Source organism: Quercus suber, unplaced genomic scaffold (assembly GCF_002906115.3).
Source record: "Quercus suber isolate HL8 unplaced genomic scaffold, Cork oak 2.0 scaffold_322, whole genome shotgun sequence".
In the NCBI taxonomy this organism is placed as follows: domain Eukaryota; kingdom Viridiplantae; phylum Streptophyta; class Magnoliopsida; order Fagales; family Fagaceae; genus Quercus; species Quercus suber.
In genome coordinates, this window is record NW_027069776.1 from 246,603 (window position 1) to 261,880 (window position 15,278).

At 32.7% G+C, this 15,278-nt stretch overlaps 1 protein-coding gene across 2 annotated transcripts; it reads right to left on the reverse strand.

Moving 5' to 3' along the window:
* Positions 1 to 7,646: 7,646 nt before the first annotated feature.
* Positions 7,647 to 10,621, reverse strand: LOC111988079 (uncharacterized). Of its 2 annotated transcripts, XM_065782960.1 has the most exons (5): positions 10,403 to 10,621; positions 10,159 to 10,299; positions 9,517 to 9,619; positions 9,309 to 9,368; positions 7,647 to 7,664 (listed from the first exon to the last, which is right to left on the reverse strand). In XM_065782960.1, exons 1-4 carry the CDS (start codon positions 10,604 to 10,606, stop codon positions 9,322 to 9,324), a joined length of 495 nt encoding a protein of 164 aa, XP_065639032.1. In that variant the 5' UTR covers positions 10,607 to 10,621; the 3' UTR covers positions 7,647 to 7,664; positions 9,309 to 9,321. The 2 variants fall into 2 exon arrangements, with proteins under 2 accessions (XP_065639032.1, XP_023875605.2); XM_024019837.2 differs by lacking the exons at positions 7,647 to 7,664; positions 9,309 to 9,368 and having other exon boundaries at positions 9,391 to 9,619.
* Positions 10,622 to 15,278: the final 4,657 nt, after the last annotated feature.

Consider the following 15,278-nt stretch of genomic DNA (forward strand, 5'->3'; position numbering starts at 1 on the left):
ATTTGCAGCTATCACCACAGAAGACCAAATATTTAGCATGTCCTGGATATTTGAAATAGAGATTTCTAAGGAGTCAATTTCAGTACAACCTTTAACATCAAAGACAGCTATTATTACCAAAAAAATCTTTAGATCTTATACTTACATGTTGTTCACTTCCCCTAATACTCTTTTACAACCGAGTCCATGTTGGTGCAAATTTCATTTGATGAATGAAAAAAAAAAAAAATCAATGCTTGCTTTCAAGTTTCTGACATCCAAAATACCAAAGCAAGTACTATTTTTCCAAGCAGGTCTTGCATGAAGTGGAGATATGATCTTGGAGGCAAAAACCTGTTGGGAAATTTAAACCCTGGTTGATAGAATTAACAAATTTTAAACTCAAGTTGTTAATTAGATTTATTATAAATAAATCTTGTTAAAACAAACAAACATCAATATCATTTCAATATCATGCATAGCGGAAAAGTAAATAAGACAAGATATGATGACCCAAGAAAAACAATGAAACAAACTATTTTCACAGTAAAAAACCTAGGGAGAAACCTTCCTGAAAAGCAATTCACTATAGTAAAGAAAAGTTTCAGATCTAATACAAAACCTTTGTCCCTAAACTCTACAATCCCTGTAGATGAACTTACAATAGAAACCTTCCACCATTTCAGAACATCTAAACTCTTCAATATATGAACGCCATCCTTTTACCCGGTCCCAGTATGTGACTAACTCTAGCAACTTGAAGATGTTGTTGGCTGCAAAGTTCTTCACTTCATCAACAATGAAGATCAAGAAGTACTTGGTTACAAAACCCTAAGGCACAAAGAACGCAGTAACTTCTTGCAAAGAGAATAAGGCACTAGGTCACTTTCTGCAAGTGTTCTCCATCTATAATAGCCTTTAAAATAAGCCTTATATATGTCTAGGGTTATGAGAAAAGAAACCTTATACATCCATGTTAGCTAGGGCCAAAAATTAGATCTAGAAATTCTGATTTCGTAAATCTCGACAAATTCAACTTCTGTCGAGCTTCGTTCTTAAGTCTCAATAGATACTGTTTTTGTCGAGGTATCTGTTGAGATTTAATGAATAGTTTTTCTTCACTTGTTTCTTGGTCCAATCTTCATGGTTTTAATACTTGGCTTGAATAACACGTTTCTTGAAGTACTAAACCCATTCTAGATCTACCCAATTTCAAGTAAATTGCATTTTGTCAAAAGATTAGCCAATTACACAAAATATGTCCCTAACAATCTCCCTCTTTCGCAATCCGTGACAAAACCACAACAAACAAATAAATTATGAGAGAAGTGTTAAATCACTAAACTCATAACCACTTATTGTATTACAAAATAAATCTATCCATACTACAAACTCTTGAAAATTTTTGCAAGAAGAGAGTTATGGCAAGATAGACTTTCACAACCTGTCTTTCTGAATCACTTAAACAAAACTCATCAAGGCGTCATGTGTGAAACAGAAATAAAAGTTGCATACATAAAGAAACATGTGTATAAAGAGAGAAAAGAAACAACACATGTAGAGGTAAGTGAAGAAAACATACATTATCATCATATATATAAAAATAAAGTACAATGTATGTAATAAGATGGTCATAAGACCGGTGTACAAAAAGCTAAAAAAAGCCCCTAAAACAACAAGGAGGTAAACACTCCCCTTAACAAGATGAAACACAACTCCCCCTTACAAAGGCATGTATTTCTCTCCCTAACATGTAGAATCTTAAAATGAAACCACATTTTCTCCCCCTTTTTGTCATGATTGACAAATGGTATAAGAAGCTATAAAACTCCACCCAAGAAACATAAAGATGATCAAAGGGGCACAAGGAATCCATATAAATGCATGAATGTAATAAAGCAAGATGCTATGGATGACAACTTAAAGCAATTAGGGCGAGTGTGACTAGAACCACCATAATGGTGAAAAACATGAGTAGTTTTAGAGCTACTTGGCTTCCTAGAAGGAGGTCTAACCTTAGAGGTTGACAACTTAGGACAATTTGGCCTAGTATGACCAACAATATGACAATGATGACAAATGGGGACAAATTCATAATTTTTATTCAACCTAGGAGAAGTTTTAGACATAGGTTTAGAAATTTCAGCATTAAAATCAGATTTTTTACCTTTGTCTATCCTAGCAATATTAGCATTCAACTCTTCATTATTCCTTTTAAATGGAGGAATATATATTAAAAAAAAAAATCTTTTTCTTTTGACCTAGGCTCAACAAGTTTGGCACTAGTTTATTTTTCAACTTCAGTTTTAGATTCAACTAGTTGCTCTTCCAAACTCTTAATTTTGTCCACCTGAGATGAAATTTTATTTTTAAATTTCTCATTCAAATTATTAGCTTCATCCAATTTTGCAATCAATTCATCTCTTTTAAGTTTGATCTTTTTAAAATTAGCTTTTAATTTTGTAGAACATTCACGAGATTTCATTAAAAAAAAAAAATTATAAAGCTTGCAATAGGCATCTTGAATATCATCATCATCATCATAATTCAACACAAGATCATGCAAATAAAAAAACTCAAGAGTTTCCATGACAACAGGGGTCAAGGATCACACTCAGGAAATTAATCAAATCAAAATGTACACACTCTGATACTACTTGTTGGGAAATTTAGACTCCGGTTGGTAGAATTAACAAGTTTTAAACCCAAGTTGTTAATTATATTTATTATGAATAAACCTTGTTAAAACAAACAAATATCAATATCATGTCAATATTATGCACAGCAAAAAAGTAAATAAGACAAAATATGATGACCTAGCAAAACCAATGAAACAAACTAGTTTCAGAGTAAAAAACCTGGGGGAAACCTTCCCAAAAAGCAATTCACTATAGTAAAGAGAAGTTTTAGATCTAGTACAAAACCTTTGTCCCTAGACTCTACAATCCCCGTAGATGAATTTACAGCAGAAACATTCTATCACTTTAAAACCTCTAAACTCTTCAATATATGAATGCTACCCTTTTGTATGGATCCCAGTACGTGACTTACTCCAACAACTTGAAGATGTTGTTGGCTGCAAAGTTCTTCACTTCATCAACAATGAAGATCAAGAAGTACTTAGTTAAAAAACCCTGAAGCACAAAGGACACAATAACTTCTTGTAGAGAGAATAAGGCAATAGGTCATTTTCTACCTGTGTTCTCCATCTATAATGGCCTTTAAAATAAGCCTTATATATGTTTAGGGTTGTGAGAAAAGAAACCCTACACATACATGTCAGCTAGGGGCGAAAGTCAGATCTGAAAATTCTGATTTCGTAGATCTCAACAGATTCAGCTTTTGCTGAGATTCTGTCGAGCTTTATTCTTAAATCTCGATAGATACTGTTTCTATCGAGGTATCCATTGAGATTTAATGAACAGCTTTTATTCACTTGTTTCTTGGTCCAATCTTCATGGTCTTAATACTTGACCTGAACAATACGTTTTTTAAAGTACTAAACCCATCCTAAATCTACCTAATTACAAGTAAAGTGCATTTTGTCAAAGGATTAGCCAATTACACAAAATATGTCCCTAACAAAACCCAAAAAACTATACATGATGAGATGGTATCAACATCACCAACTTGCTGGTCATCTAATTCCTAAACTCAACCATCATTTCATATTTGCTTATTATCTTGAAAACAATCAATCCTCAAATAGCCCAACCTTGCAGTTGGTACCCAATAGGTTCCATCGTAATGCTGGTTTCTCCATTATCATCCTATAGATTGCCCATTCAAGAGTGGCTGCTCTCTATCTGCTTTGAAGAAAAAACAAAATAGATTCACATATTCATATTCACAAGAACAAGGAAAGAAATAACAAAGAAAGATGGGTGTCTGAAGCCCTTCAAATGTATGCCATGGGAATATAATATATATATATATATATATATATATATATATATATATATATATGCATCTGTTCTTGATAGCCACAAATGTAAGGTTGCTCTTGAACTAAATGATAACATGTTCATACCTCAATTGCTAAAACCTTAATGGCTTGATCACTGGGTAACCTATCTACAAATTATCAGCCCTTAGATGGGGTTTGGTGCCCCTTCCTCTATATCTGCAATCTCCCTCTATTGGCCTAAGGTCTAAAGTTTTTAACTATTCTCAAAAAAATGCTTCAAGTTTTTTTATGTTCATTTATGATCCAATGGGCACAAAAGTTTGAAGGCAAAGCATATAACTAGTACAGCAATTGGCTACATTCATTTATGATTCAACAAGTACAACCCTCATCCAAAACCAAGAAGACCCTAAGATTTTCAAGTACACTAATTAAATAATCCACACAAAAGAATTGTACACGTACATTGATGCAATTTGTAATATTATGTACATATGTAGTTATTACCACTTTCACCATCAGATGCATAAGCAAACCTGGCAATTACATCAATTGCATCAAGAAAATAGTAGCCCACACACTGCAAGTAGTTGCTATCCAATGCAGAAATCCAGCAGCTACCCAGTGTAGAGAAACCAATACAAAGGGAAAAAACAGGAGTACTCCACTGCATGCAGCAACAAGACCTGACACGGTGTATCAAGAAAAATATGGTAGTGCCTGAAGTATGGGCAAAAACAGTTCAAGTTTGAGATGATTGTAATAAATAAAGTAAGGCAAAAATAATTCAAATTATCAAAAGGCCAATAGTGAATTTGGACCAGAAAAAGCATCCAATATTAAAGAAGTTACACCAAATAAGTTACAACAATAAAAGTACCCAAAATACACATCAGTAAATAAACTGATACACAACAACAAAACAAAGTAATGTCACCTATAGCAATCAGTAAACAAATTATTGATCACATGCTACAGAACACAGTGGTCTGCCAAGAAAACTCCTTGCTCATGCTATAGAACACAGTGGTCTGCCACACTAAACTCCTTGCCCATGCCAAAAAATTATTGATGCATCTAAAGCCTCACTAAACTTCTTGCATGCTAAACTCCTTGCCCATGCTACAGAACACAGTGGTCTACCAAAAAAAAAAAAGCTCATGATTTATTAATCACATCAATAATGTATACGCATGAAGAAAGAATCAATAGGAGTAACATGGATTGGTGTTCTAAATTAGCAACCAATCAATGCCGTACCACATTTAAAAGTCAAGCTACAATGTTAATGACCAATCACTAGAGTAGTCTCAAAAGATATGACCAATAAGCCAAAAAAATTCACTAGCCATTAAAACATCTCTAGGTATTGCTAATATCAATCCAGAAACTTCCAAAATATGCAAATCAAGATATTTAAATTTAATTTTCTAAGATTAGTATATGATTGTTGTTCTAAGAATCTTTTGCCTTTCCAATTTCAAAATTCTGATTTGAACTATCAATCAAACACCAAAGACAAACATCAGACATTGAAAAAAAAAAAAAAAGCAAAACTCAGCTTCATCAAGGTGAACTAAGCCATTGGAAAACTCTTCCAAACCTCAAAATAACACAAAGCCAACAACTAGAATTGAAATCCCAAATTAAAATTAACCAATGCAATAATAAGACAGACCCATTAACCAAAATTGAAAACTTCATCAAAAATAGCCAAAGGAAAACTCTTCCAAACCTCAAAATAACACAAACTCAACAACTATAATTGAAAACCCAAATCAAAATTAACTAAAGCAATACTAAGACACACCCATTAACCAAAATTGAAACGTTTATTAGAAATAGGCAAAGGAAAACTCTACCAAAGCTTACAATAACACAAACCCAGTAGCTAGAATTGAAAACCCAAATAAAAACAAACCAAAGTAATAATAACACAGGCCCAATAACAAAAATTGATACCTAGATCATAATTAACAAAGAAAAACTCTACCAAACCTCAAAATAACACAAACCCAACAACTAGAATTGAAAACCTATAATGAGATTCAGCCAATACATACCAACGAATTTTCTTAGTGCTAGCCAACCAATCTACAAAAACAGAGCGAGATCGAGAATTCAAAGAGCTGGATTTGTCTATTTCATCTAATCTGAGTGAAAGAGAAGGAAAGAAAGAGAGAAAGAGAAGAACAGAAAGGGAGAGAGAGAACGGTAGGAGCGAAGAGTTTTTGGCGGGAGTTCAAGAGTCAAAAAGACAGAAACAAGGGAAAGAAAAAGAAATAAATGGAGAAGAAAACGGCAATTTCATTGTTAAGTAAGTGGATAGGTGTTTCAATTTTAAAAGGGGTACCTCAATTACTGTATCTAAGTTTTGCCCTTCACAAAGTGCCATTTACATAATATTTTCTTTAAAAAATTCAATAATAGGAATGGTAAAAAAACATGATCCTACCAAAAATACCAAAAATACATACAAAACAATTTTCATAGGAGAATTTATCTTTAAAGAATATGAAGACAATAGCAGAAAATGCATTAAATGGGATCCTACGAAACAGGTTTGTTAATCATTTCAAAATATACTCATCATTTACATGAAATAATAATAATACACCATATTATTTACATTAAAAAAAATAATACATATTAACTTCAAAGTTCATTGCCACATGTGAACTGCTGGGGTATTACACAACATTAATACAACAATTGATTGGGATTACATTTCATGCGTGCTTTGTGGAAGGAAGGTCAAACCACAATCAGGATCATTTTGGTGTGCAAAATGTGAAACAAAAACAAATCTCCCTATCCCAAGTTTAGAGGTACTCACATTAACTAAAGACTCTCCAGATATTTATAATATATTCATCAGAAAATTCTTGTATGAGATGGCTCATGAGACTTATGTCTCAATGACATGTGGGTCCCACACGCGTGGGACCCACATGTCATTGAGACATAGGTCTCATGAGATATTTTCTCATATTTATCTCACTACAACTACTATATATACAATTGCAAACTACTTCAGATACAGGACATAAATTAAAGCTTCAAATTGAAGTTTTGGATGCAACTAACAAAACAACTTTTGTGATATTTGATCAAGATGCTGAGAAAATTCTAAATAAATCTGCAAGAGATCTTGCTAAAAAAACAAACTGAGGTACAACTTATTTAAATTATTAAATTATTGTAAAACTATTGATCATAATATATATTGGATTCCTCGTATACATATTGATATTGGAGAAAAAATCTCACATTATTTGGAGAAAATTTTTGGAAAAAAATGCATTTTCCTACTTCATTTGAATGAATTTAATCTAAAGAATAATTTTGAAAATTATACAGTTGCTAAGATTTTTTATATAAAAGATATGGAAGAAAAAAATATATGTACACAATCCAATATGTTATATTAATTATTTTGCTACACTATTCCTAAATTAACAAAAAAAATATAAAAACCTTTACAAAAAACTGTCACATCACTAAAATTTAACATAAGTGCAAATACTTACGAAAAATCTTAACGACAACAAATCTGCAAGTTCAAACTTTGTAAGATCCAGTCAAGAATCTTCTAGTGTCAATGCATTAGTTATTAAATTAACACAAATGATACAATAAAAGGAAAAAGTGATGAAAACTCAAAAACTGAACAAATAGGGACGGGCCAAACTTCAAAAGTTGAAGATGAAGAAACAGATGATGATAACATACCTCTCGACCAGCTTTACCCTCAACAAGCTTTACAAGTGTCACCATGCTGCAATAACAAAGCATTGAAGAAACCACCCAAAAAAAAAAAAATGATTTCATAATGAAGCTCTTTATTACATCACATAATAAAGGTCTATAATATGGAATAAATTAATATACTTTTATCAACTTTTATTATATAATATTACTCCTTTTTTTTTTTTGCCTATTATTTGAACTGAATAATTATAATGGATATGCATATGAAATCTACAATTGTTGTTTCCTATGATGAACTTATTAATAACAAAGTTTTATAACAAATATGTTATAATATACATACAACATTCTCCAAAATCAATTTACATAAAACATGACAATATTATTTGTGTATCGCATGGCAACATACTAGTTTAACAGTTGTCATTGTAGTCCATTAACTTTGAACAATTATCTTTCTTTCTTTCTTTTTCTTTTTCTTTTCCTTTTTGCCTTTTTTATGAATGAACAATTGTCCTTTTAATATGCTAAGTTAAAAAAAAAAAAAGGTTTAAATAAAATAATCTCTAAAATTGTTTTTAGTATTAAAAAAGTGAAACAACATCAATTTAAGGGAGTTAACAAAGAGTTTTTAACGGTAATGAACATAAGGACCAACGTTATCAAAGATAATGTATTAAATGAGAATTTTTATTTATTTTTTTTATTTATTTTTTTGAGAAACAGAATTTTTAAATTTAGTGGACTAAAATCACAATTGATTATAATATAAGGTAAGTGTATTTTTGCCTAAAAAGAAAGAATATTTAAATGTTGTGTTAGCTATAAATTTGGAAAAAAAAAATAAAACTTTTGACTTATTTTTTACAAAATGGCACTGAATTCGTGAATTGACAAAAAGTAAATTTTATTTTATTTTATTTTTTGGAGAGTCAAATTTAAAGATTAATTTAAAATTTTGGGTAAAACTGACTGAATTGAAATTTAGCCCTTTTTATAGTTTAAAATTTTTTGAAAAAAAAAATCACAAGAAAGTTACAATCTTTCTATTTAACTTAATTTTTAAAATGGGAAATTATACTTTTTCCACCTATGGTTTGCCCAAAAAATGTTTTGCCTACCTGTGATTTAAAAATTGACACTTTACTCACCTGAGGTAAGCTTCATTTGTTTCCAATTACCCACATCTATTAAAAATATGAATAAATTTGTATTTTTGCTACTTTTTTTCTCCCTAAACATAAAAAACTAAAAAAAAAATAAAGAGAAAAAAGATCAAAAAGTTAGGTTATATAAAACTTAAGACAGATAGTTAGGTTTTATAAAACTTAAGACAGGTATCATCTTTAGTGTCACCAATGGAATTGCCAAACCACTTCTCAATGGAAAATTTGATGAACATTAAGAATGCAAGAGGATATTATTATTGAGGGATATATGTAATCCCTTTTTAAGTTTCCAAAGGCTATGAGTGGTTGTTGCTAAATAAGTAGATATTACGCTTATTCCAATAAGAAATACATCCTTTGTGGAGTGTTGCTCAGCTTCACATCACAGCAGAATAAGGATTAATATATATGCACACACAGACGAAGAAGAAAGAACTTTTTCAACCAAGAAATGTGCATTTTCATAATTATTTGCTCACGGAGAAATTGATTAATCCTCCTGTCCTAAGCGGTGGCAACTGATGTGAGAGAGAACAAATTACCGGTAAAGTTGAATCAGTGGAATGCATTGCAATGTACGTGATCAGAATTTTGACATAGTCCTGCGTTTTTCAAATGTATAAATTCTTTGTATTGATTTGTAGAACTGAAACTAAAATACATTCTGAATTATGTTGGTTTGTGCTCAAAGCTTGCTCTTTTCACTAAGTTTAATCTTGGATGTGGACCGTGTGGTCATCCATTGCTTACCCAAAGCAATTAGTTTTCCATTATCTTTCTGTCTGACCTCCACCACCACAGATGTTAATATTTCTTTCTCTGCCATAACCTTTGCCTCTATCTCAACCTCTTCCTGTCATAGATTCATAGTTCAGTTACCAAGGTCATAAAAATAAATTAGAAACATAATCTTGATTTTTGAGGGAATAATTTTTGAAAACAACCCCGTCCAAAAAAAAAAAAAAAAAATTAAATTGGTGCCCTAACACTTTCATTTTGGAGTTTATAAAAGAAATATAATGGAAAGGAGGGGAGTTTAATGAAATTAATTAATGTTTCCGATGGACGTATCTAAGTTCAAATTATCTCTTCCAAATACCCCAAAAAAAAAAAGTAATAAAAAATGTCAAAAATTTTGTACCTTAACTGGTATCATCTTTTCATATTTATAATAAAAGTATTCAAGATTTAAAGCCTCCTCTCCTATCGTGAATATCAATTTTTTTTTTTTGGGGGGGGACAAAGATCGTTGTAGATTAATGGGTTGACTTCTCCTTGTGTTTCTAATAAAAACATGGAGAAGACATCTGGAGTTTCAATTCCAACACCCTATTCATTAAATTATAAAATAAAAATTAAAAATTAAGTGAAGAAAGGTAAGAGAGAGAGAACTTGAATCTTAGGCGCGGAGTAGTATGAAATATTGAGCTGTACAGAAATGTTGATAAGACCAATTAAAGATAACACAGCGGCAGCTCCAATGGTGTCGATTAGCGTTGCCATTGCACCCACGTGCCAATTCCCTTCTTTATCCTAAAACGATAACATATATATAAATATATATATATATATATATTAGGGAAAAAGAGAAGGATTAAAGTGAGTGATTTATAAATGAGGAATAGGTAACACTTACTGCTACGCTATTGGGGACAAGAAAATGACATCGAATGAAACCCTTTTGAGCCTGAACAACCTTGAGTCCCTCCATTGTTATGGTCTCAAGCTCTTCACCAATCATGCCCTTTGACAAACCTTCAAGCCATTTCAGGGATGTCTCCACCGAAATATGGCCTTCCATCTCTCTATCTCCGGGATCTGTAGAGGAATCTCTATTCATAGTCAACTTATTATATATGGTGGTGAACTCAGTAAATTTTGTTCTGTTTGTGATCTCCATTAGAGAAAAAAAATAAATAAATAAACTATTCTCACGTTCTAACATGTGTGACCAATCTATTGAAGTCCTATCTTAGTGGTGCACAATTTTACGCACACTTTGCCACTAAAACGATCATATGTGACAAATGACAGACTGTAATTGGCCGTCTATTACCATTACATGTTAACTTTATCTTATAAAACCATCTATTCATATAGCTAACGCTTAATAAGAAAGCATGCTGAAACTATTATTATTAAATGAAAGTTTCACTTTTGAGGTCTAGAGTGGACTCCCTCAAAGTAATGCATTTATCAAACTACGAGATCTTGCATGTGAACAAAATTTTGAAATATATTTGTTAGGTTTGTTAATTTATCTAATTGGCATATCTTATTACAAAACGCATTTTACTTGTTTATTATATGTCATTGTTTTCCACTGGTATGCATAACGTGTTTATTAAGTACTTTTAGGAAAGACAGGTATGGAGCCAATCAAAACAGTCGATCTTAGTTCGTGCTATGGTTTCTCAGGACTGGTTGTTTTTAGATAGACTAGTTTATTTGAATATATTCATTCATTGTATTCGGGTTATTAATGTATTGGGCTTACTATTGTACTTGAGGTTTTTTCATAGGTTGACAAAGGGAGAGATTGTTAGGGTTATGTGTTTTGGTATTGTCAAATCACGCTAAATTATGTGTCTTTTATTGAGTTTTAATGTGTCTTAAAGTTGTAATTGAAAACCAAGTTGAAGACACAAAGTTTGCTCAAGAAAAGCTCAAGAAAAACACATTTTCAATATATACCTCAATAGCAACTCGATAAAAGCTCAATATCTCTTGATAGAAGCTTGAAACTTATTGTCTCCTAGATAGAAGTCTCGACACAAGCTCGATCAATCGAGCGTTGCAAATCAACAAAAATCAACAACACGAAAAACCCATAACTTATTCGTTTAAAGCCCAAATTAAGATCCATTTGAACTGATATTTAAAGGACATTATAAGTCATCTATTAGAAGGCTTTTTTTAGAGAGAGAGAGAGAAACACTCCCTTTATGCAGCTAAGGTTTTGTAACCAAGTTTTCTCTATTTCACCATACCAAAGAGTTGCAAAGTAAATCTGAAGATTCTATTGACGAAGAAGCTGAAGTCATAGCAATCACCACAGACTTGGTACTGTGAAGAAATCCTTCAAGAGATTCTTAAAGTCAATTGGAGGTTCCAATTGTAATTGTGGGTGGAGCGTTCATATATTTGAGAGTTCAGAGGTTCTGAAACAGTAGAAAGTTTCTGCTGTAAGTTTATCTACTAGGTTTGTAAAATCTAGGGACAAAGATTTTGTACTAGATCTAAAATTTCTCTTTATTATAGTAGATTACTTTCTGGGAAGGTTTCTCCCCAATTTTTTTTACTGTGAAACTAGTTTGTTTCATTGGTTTTCCCAGGTCATACCTTCAAGAGGTTCTTGAAATCGATTCGAGGTTCCAATTGTGATTGTAGGTGGAGCGTTCATATATTGAAAAATTCAAAGGTTCTGAAGTGGTAGAAAGTTTCTGCTGTAAGTTCATTTACTAGGTTTGTACAATCTAGAAACAAAAGTTTTGTACTAAATCTGAAACTTTTCTTTATTATAATGGATTGCTTTTGGGGAAGGTTTCCCCTGAGTTTTTTTTACTGTGAAACTATTTTATTTCATTAGTTTTCCTAAGTCATCATATCTTGTCTTATTTACTATTCCACTGTGAATGATATTGACATAATATTGATGTTTGTTTGTTTAAACAATGATTATTCATAATAGATTTAATTAACAACTTGCATGTAAAACTTGGTAATTCTATCAACCGGGGTCTAAATTTCCCAAAAATATTAACAAATTTGTATTTATGACACAACTTTTGATGGCACAAACATATTAACTATATTAACCTCTCAATTATAGTCTTCCTAAGGTATCAACTCCCCAACAGTTATTTTATTAATTGTAGATGATTGTAAGTCTAGGTATAATCTATTCCTCTATCACAAAGAGAGAATACTTATGCTCTTCTTCTTATTAATAAGATCTCTAAGGGATGGCAATGAAGTGGGTGGGTGTCAGATCATGGGTGTCTTGTCCCCACCCCCATTTACTCTTTGGAATGAGGAAAACTTGCTTGGCACAGTAGTTGGGTAAGTCGAGTTGGGGGCAGCTTAGAGATGTTTTACTAATCCTAATGAGATTAGTTCTGACATTAATGAGATAAAGATTTTTTTTTTTTTTTGAGTGAAAATGAGATAAAGATGAAGCATAAAGGGAAATGGCAACTATGATAGTACTTAAGAGAGAAATAGAGAAAAATGAAGATAGTAATAGAGTGTAGAAAAAAAGATATTATATCTAAGATATGTATAGAAAAAAGAAATTATATTTTATGTATAAATAGGTTAAATATATATTAAATAATATATATATATATATGTGTGTGTGTGTGTGTGTGTGGCAAAAACAATATGCGCCACATGGCCTATATATATTTTATGTATAAATAGGTTAAATATATATTAAATAATATATATATATATATGTGTGTGTGTGTGTGTGTGTGGCAAAAACAATATGCGCCACATGGCCTATCTCTGCCTCGCGTCTTAGAGTGAATTTTTCTCACTGCAAAAAGGTGATAGGGCAGGGATGTGTTTTGCTTGCCCCCATCCGAATGTATATGTATGTGTATATATATAGATGGCAAAAACAATATGCGCTGCATGCCCTATCACCTTTTTGCAGTGAGAAAAATTCACTCTAGGACACGAGGCAAAGATGGGCCATGCGGCGCATATTGTTTTTGTCATCCTATGTTAGGACTCTATGTTAGAGTAAACTTGTTTTCAATGTAGTATACACATACATATACATTCGGATGGGGGCGAGCAAAGCACGTCCCTGCCCTATCAACTTTTCGCAATAAAAAAAATTCACTCTAGGACGCAAGGCAGAGATGGGCCATGCGGCGCATATTGTTTTTGCCATCCTATGTGTAAGGTTGAAATTTATCAACCATCTAGTTGGCTTTATTTCGTGCTAATTTGCTTGTAATTTAAGCACTTAGTAACCCTGTATTTAGGTGGGATTATTGTAAGGGTAGTGTGTAAGAAGTTGTGAAGAAAAGCTCAAGTATGTGCAAAGAAGCAGAGCTTCGCAGCTAGGACTCGCGGGTGGCTCGCGACTATAAGTCGCCAACTTCAGGCATGTGAGATGCACGCAGGGAAGCTGAAGGGTCGCGCCAGCTATCGCACTATAGGACAAAAATCTCAGGCTGGCGAGGCCATTACGTCACGACTTGATTTCGCGACTTGGACAAGCCGCGAGACCAAGCCACCAATTTACCCTGTTTGGCAAAAATTTGTCACTTCGTATTCTCATCTCACCTCACTATATATAGACCCTTATACTCACTAAATGTAGAGAGCTTCCAGAGAGAATTCTATGAGAGAAAACCCTAAAGAAAAACAAGATTGCCTCATTCCTAATCTTCATCTAAGAAACTCTACAAATTCCTCTACTCTCTTCCTCTCCATTGTCATACCCTTGAGAGGTCTTTTACCAAATCCTTATCTCACCACACCCACGTCTGCGAGAAGGTTTATTTGGTGCTAAGGGAAGCAGTTTGGAAGGAACCAATATACATTGGTTGATGCTATGGTCAAGTAGTGGAATCCGGTAAGCTAGAAAAGAAAAAAGTTCGGCGCAACCTCGTTGGAGCAAGAAGCTTGGAGGGCTTAGATACCTGGGTAGATTAGACTTGGAGGGTCTATTGCTGTTCATGTATCCCAACTACATTTTCTAGTGGATTATTGACCGCTTGGAGGGCAGCGGAGATGTTTTATGCCGAGGACTTCGGTTTTCTCTTCAATAACACATCGTGTATTGTCCGTGTGTTTACATCTTTCTTCCCTTTATCTTTGCCTTATATTTACTGCTGTGAATGTGTTTATATTTGGCTTAAATTGTCTATCAATTCTATTATAAGCTTATTATCATGTTCCGCTCATTAATTATTTGATATAAAGCTTGAATTGGTATTTGTGTAATTTTGGGTCTAAACGTTCAAGGGTGTTTCATACCCATATTGAACTTTTACTATGTTAGGACTCTATGTTAGAGCAAACTTGTTTTCAATGTAGCATTTGAGGAACTTGCCCCTGTTATAATTTGTTTGGTTCCGGAATGTACTATAAGTCTATTACCGCACTATTTCTTATTGTTTATTGTATCCCTTATTACCTTTTTCTTTTCTTTTCTTTTCAAAAACAAAAAAGTTATAAGACTTGCATAACTGTTAAATGAAGATTGGAGTGTCTCGATTGGCAACACCGAATACTATACTTAATGGTTGGTGCTGCACCATATTCCAAGTAGTAATTGTCACTTGTAAGGATGAAGAATCCTAATCCAATGTTTCCATGAGCTGAAACCAATTCATCCCCATCTTTGAGCTCCTGTCCTTGCACTGATGTGTTTGGCTTGGAAGAAGATAGCCCCAACAAGAGTAGCAAACATTAGAACTGAGGGCTAAAATGGCACACTGTTTGGCAAAATATTTAGCAATATACCACTATTTGTGAAATATTTAGCAATT

Bases quoted from the DNA above. Each gene is read 5' to 3' on its own strand.
- LOC111988079 (XM_024019837.2), bottom strand. From the start codon at position 10,606: ATGAATAGAGATTCCTCTACAGATCCCGGAGATAGAGAGATGGAAGGC. The intron at 10,300-10,402 runs GTAAGTGTTACC...TTATCGTTTTAG, and splicing joins TTGTCCCCAATAGCGTAGCA to GATAAAGAAGGGAATTGGCA. The intron at 9,620-10,158 runs GTTCTCTCTCTC...AATCTATGACAG, and splicing joins ACTCCGCGCCTAAGATTCAA to GAAGAGGTTGAGATAGAGGC.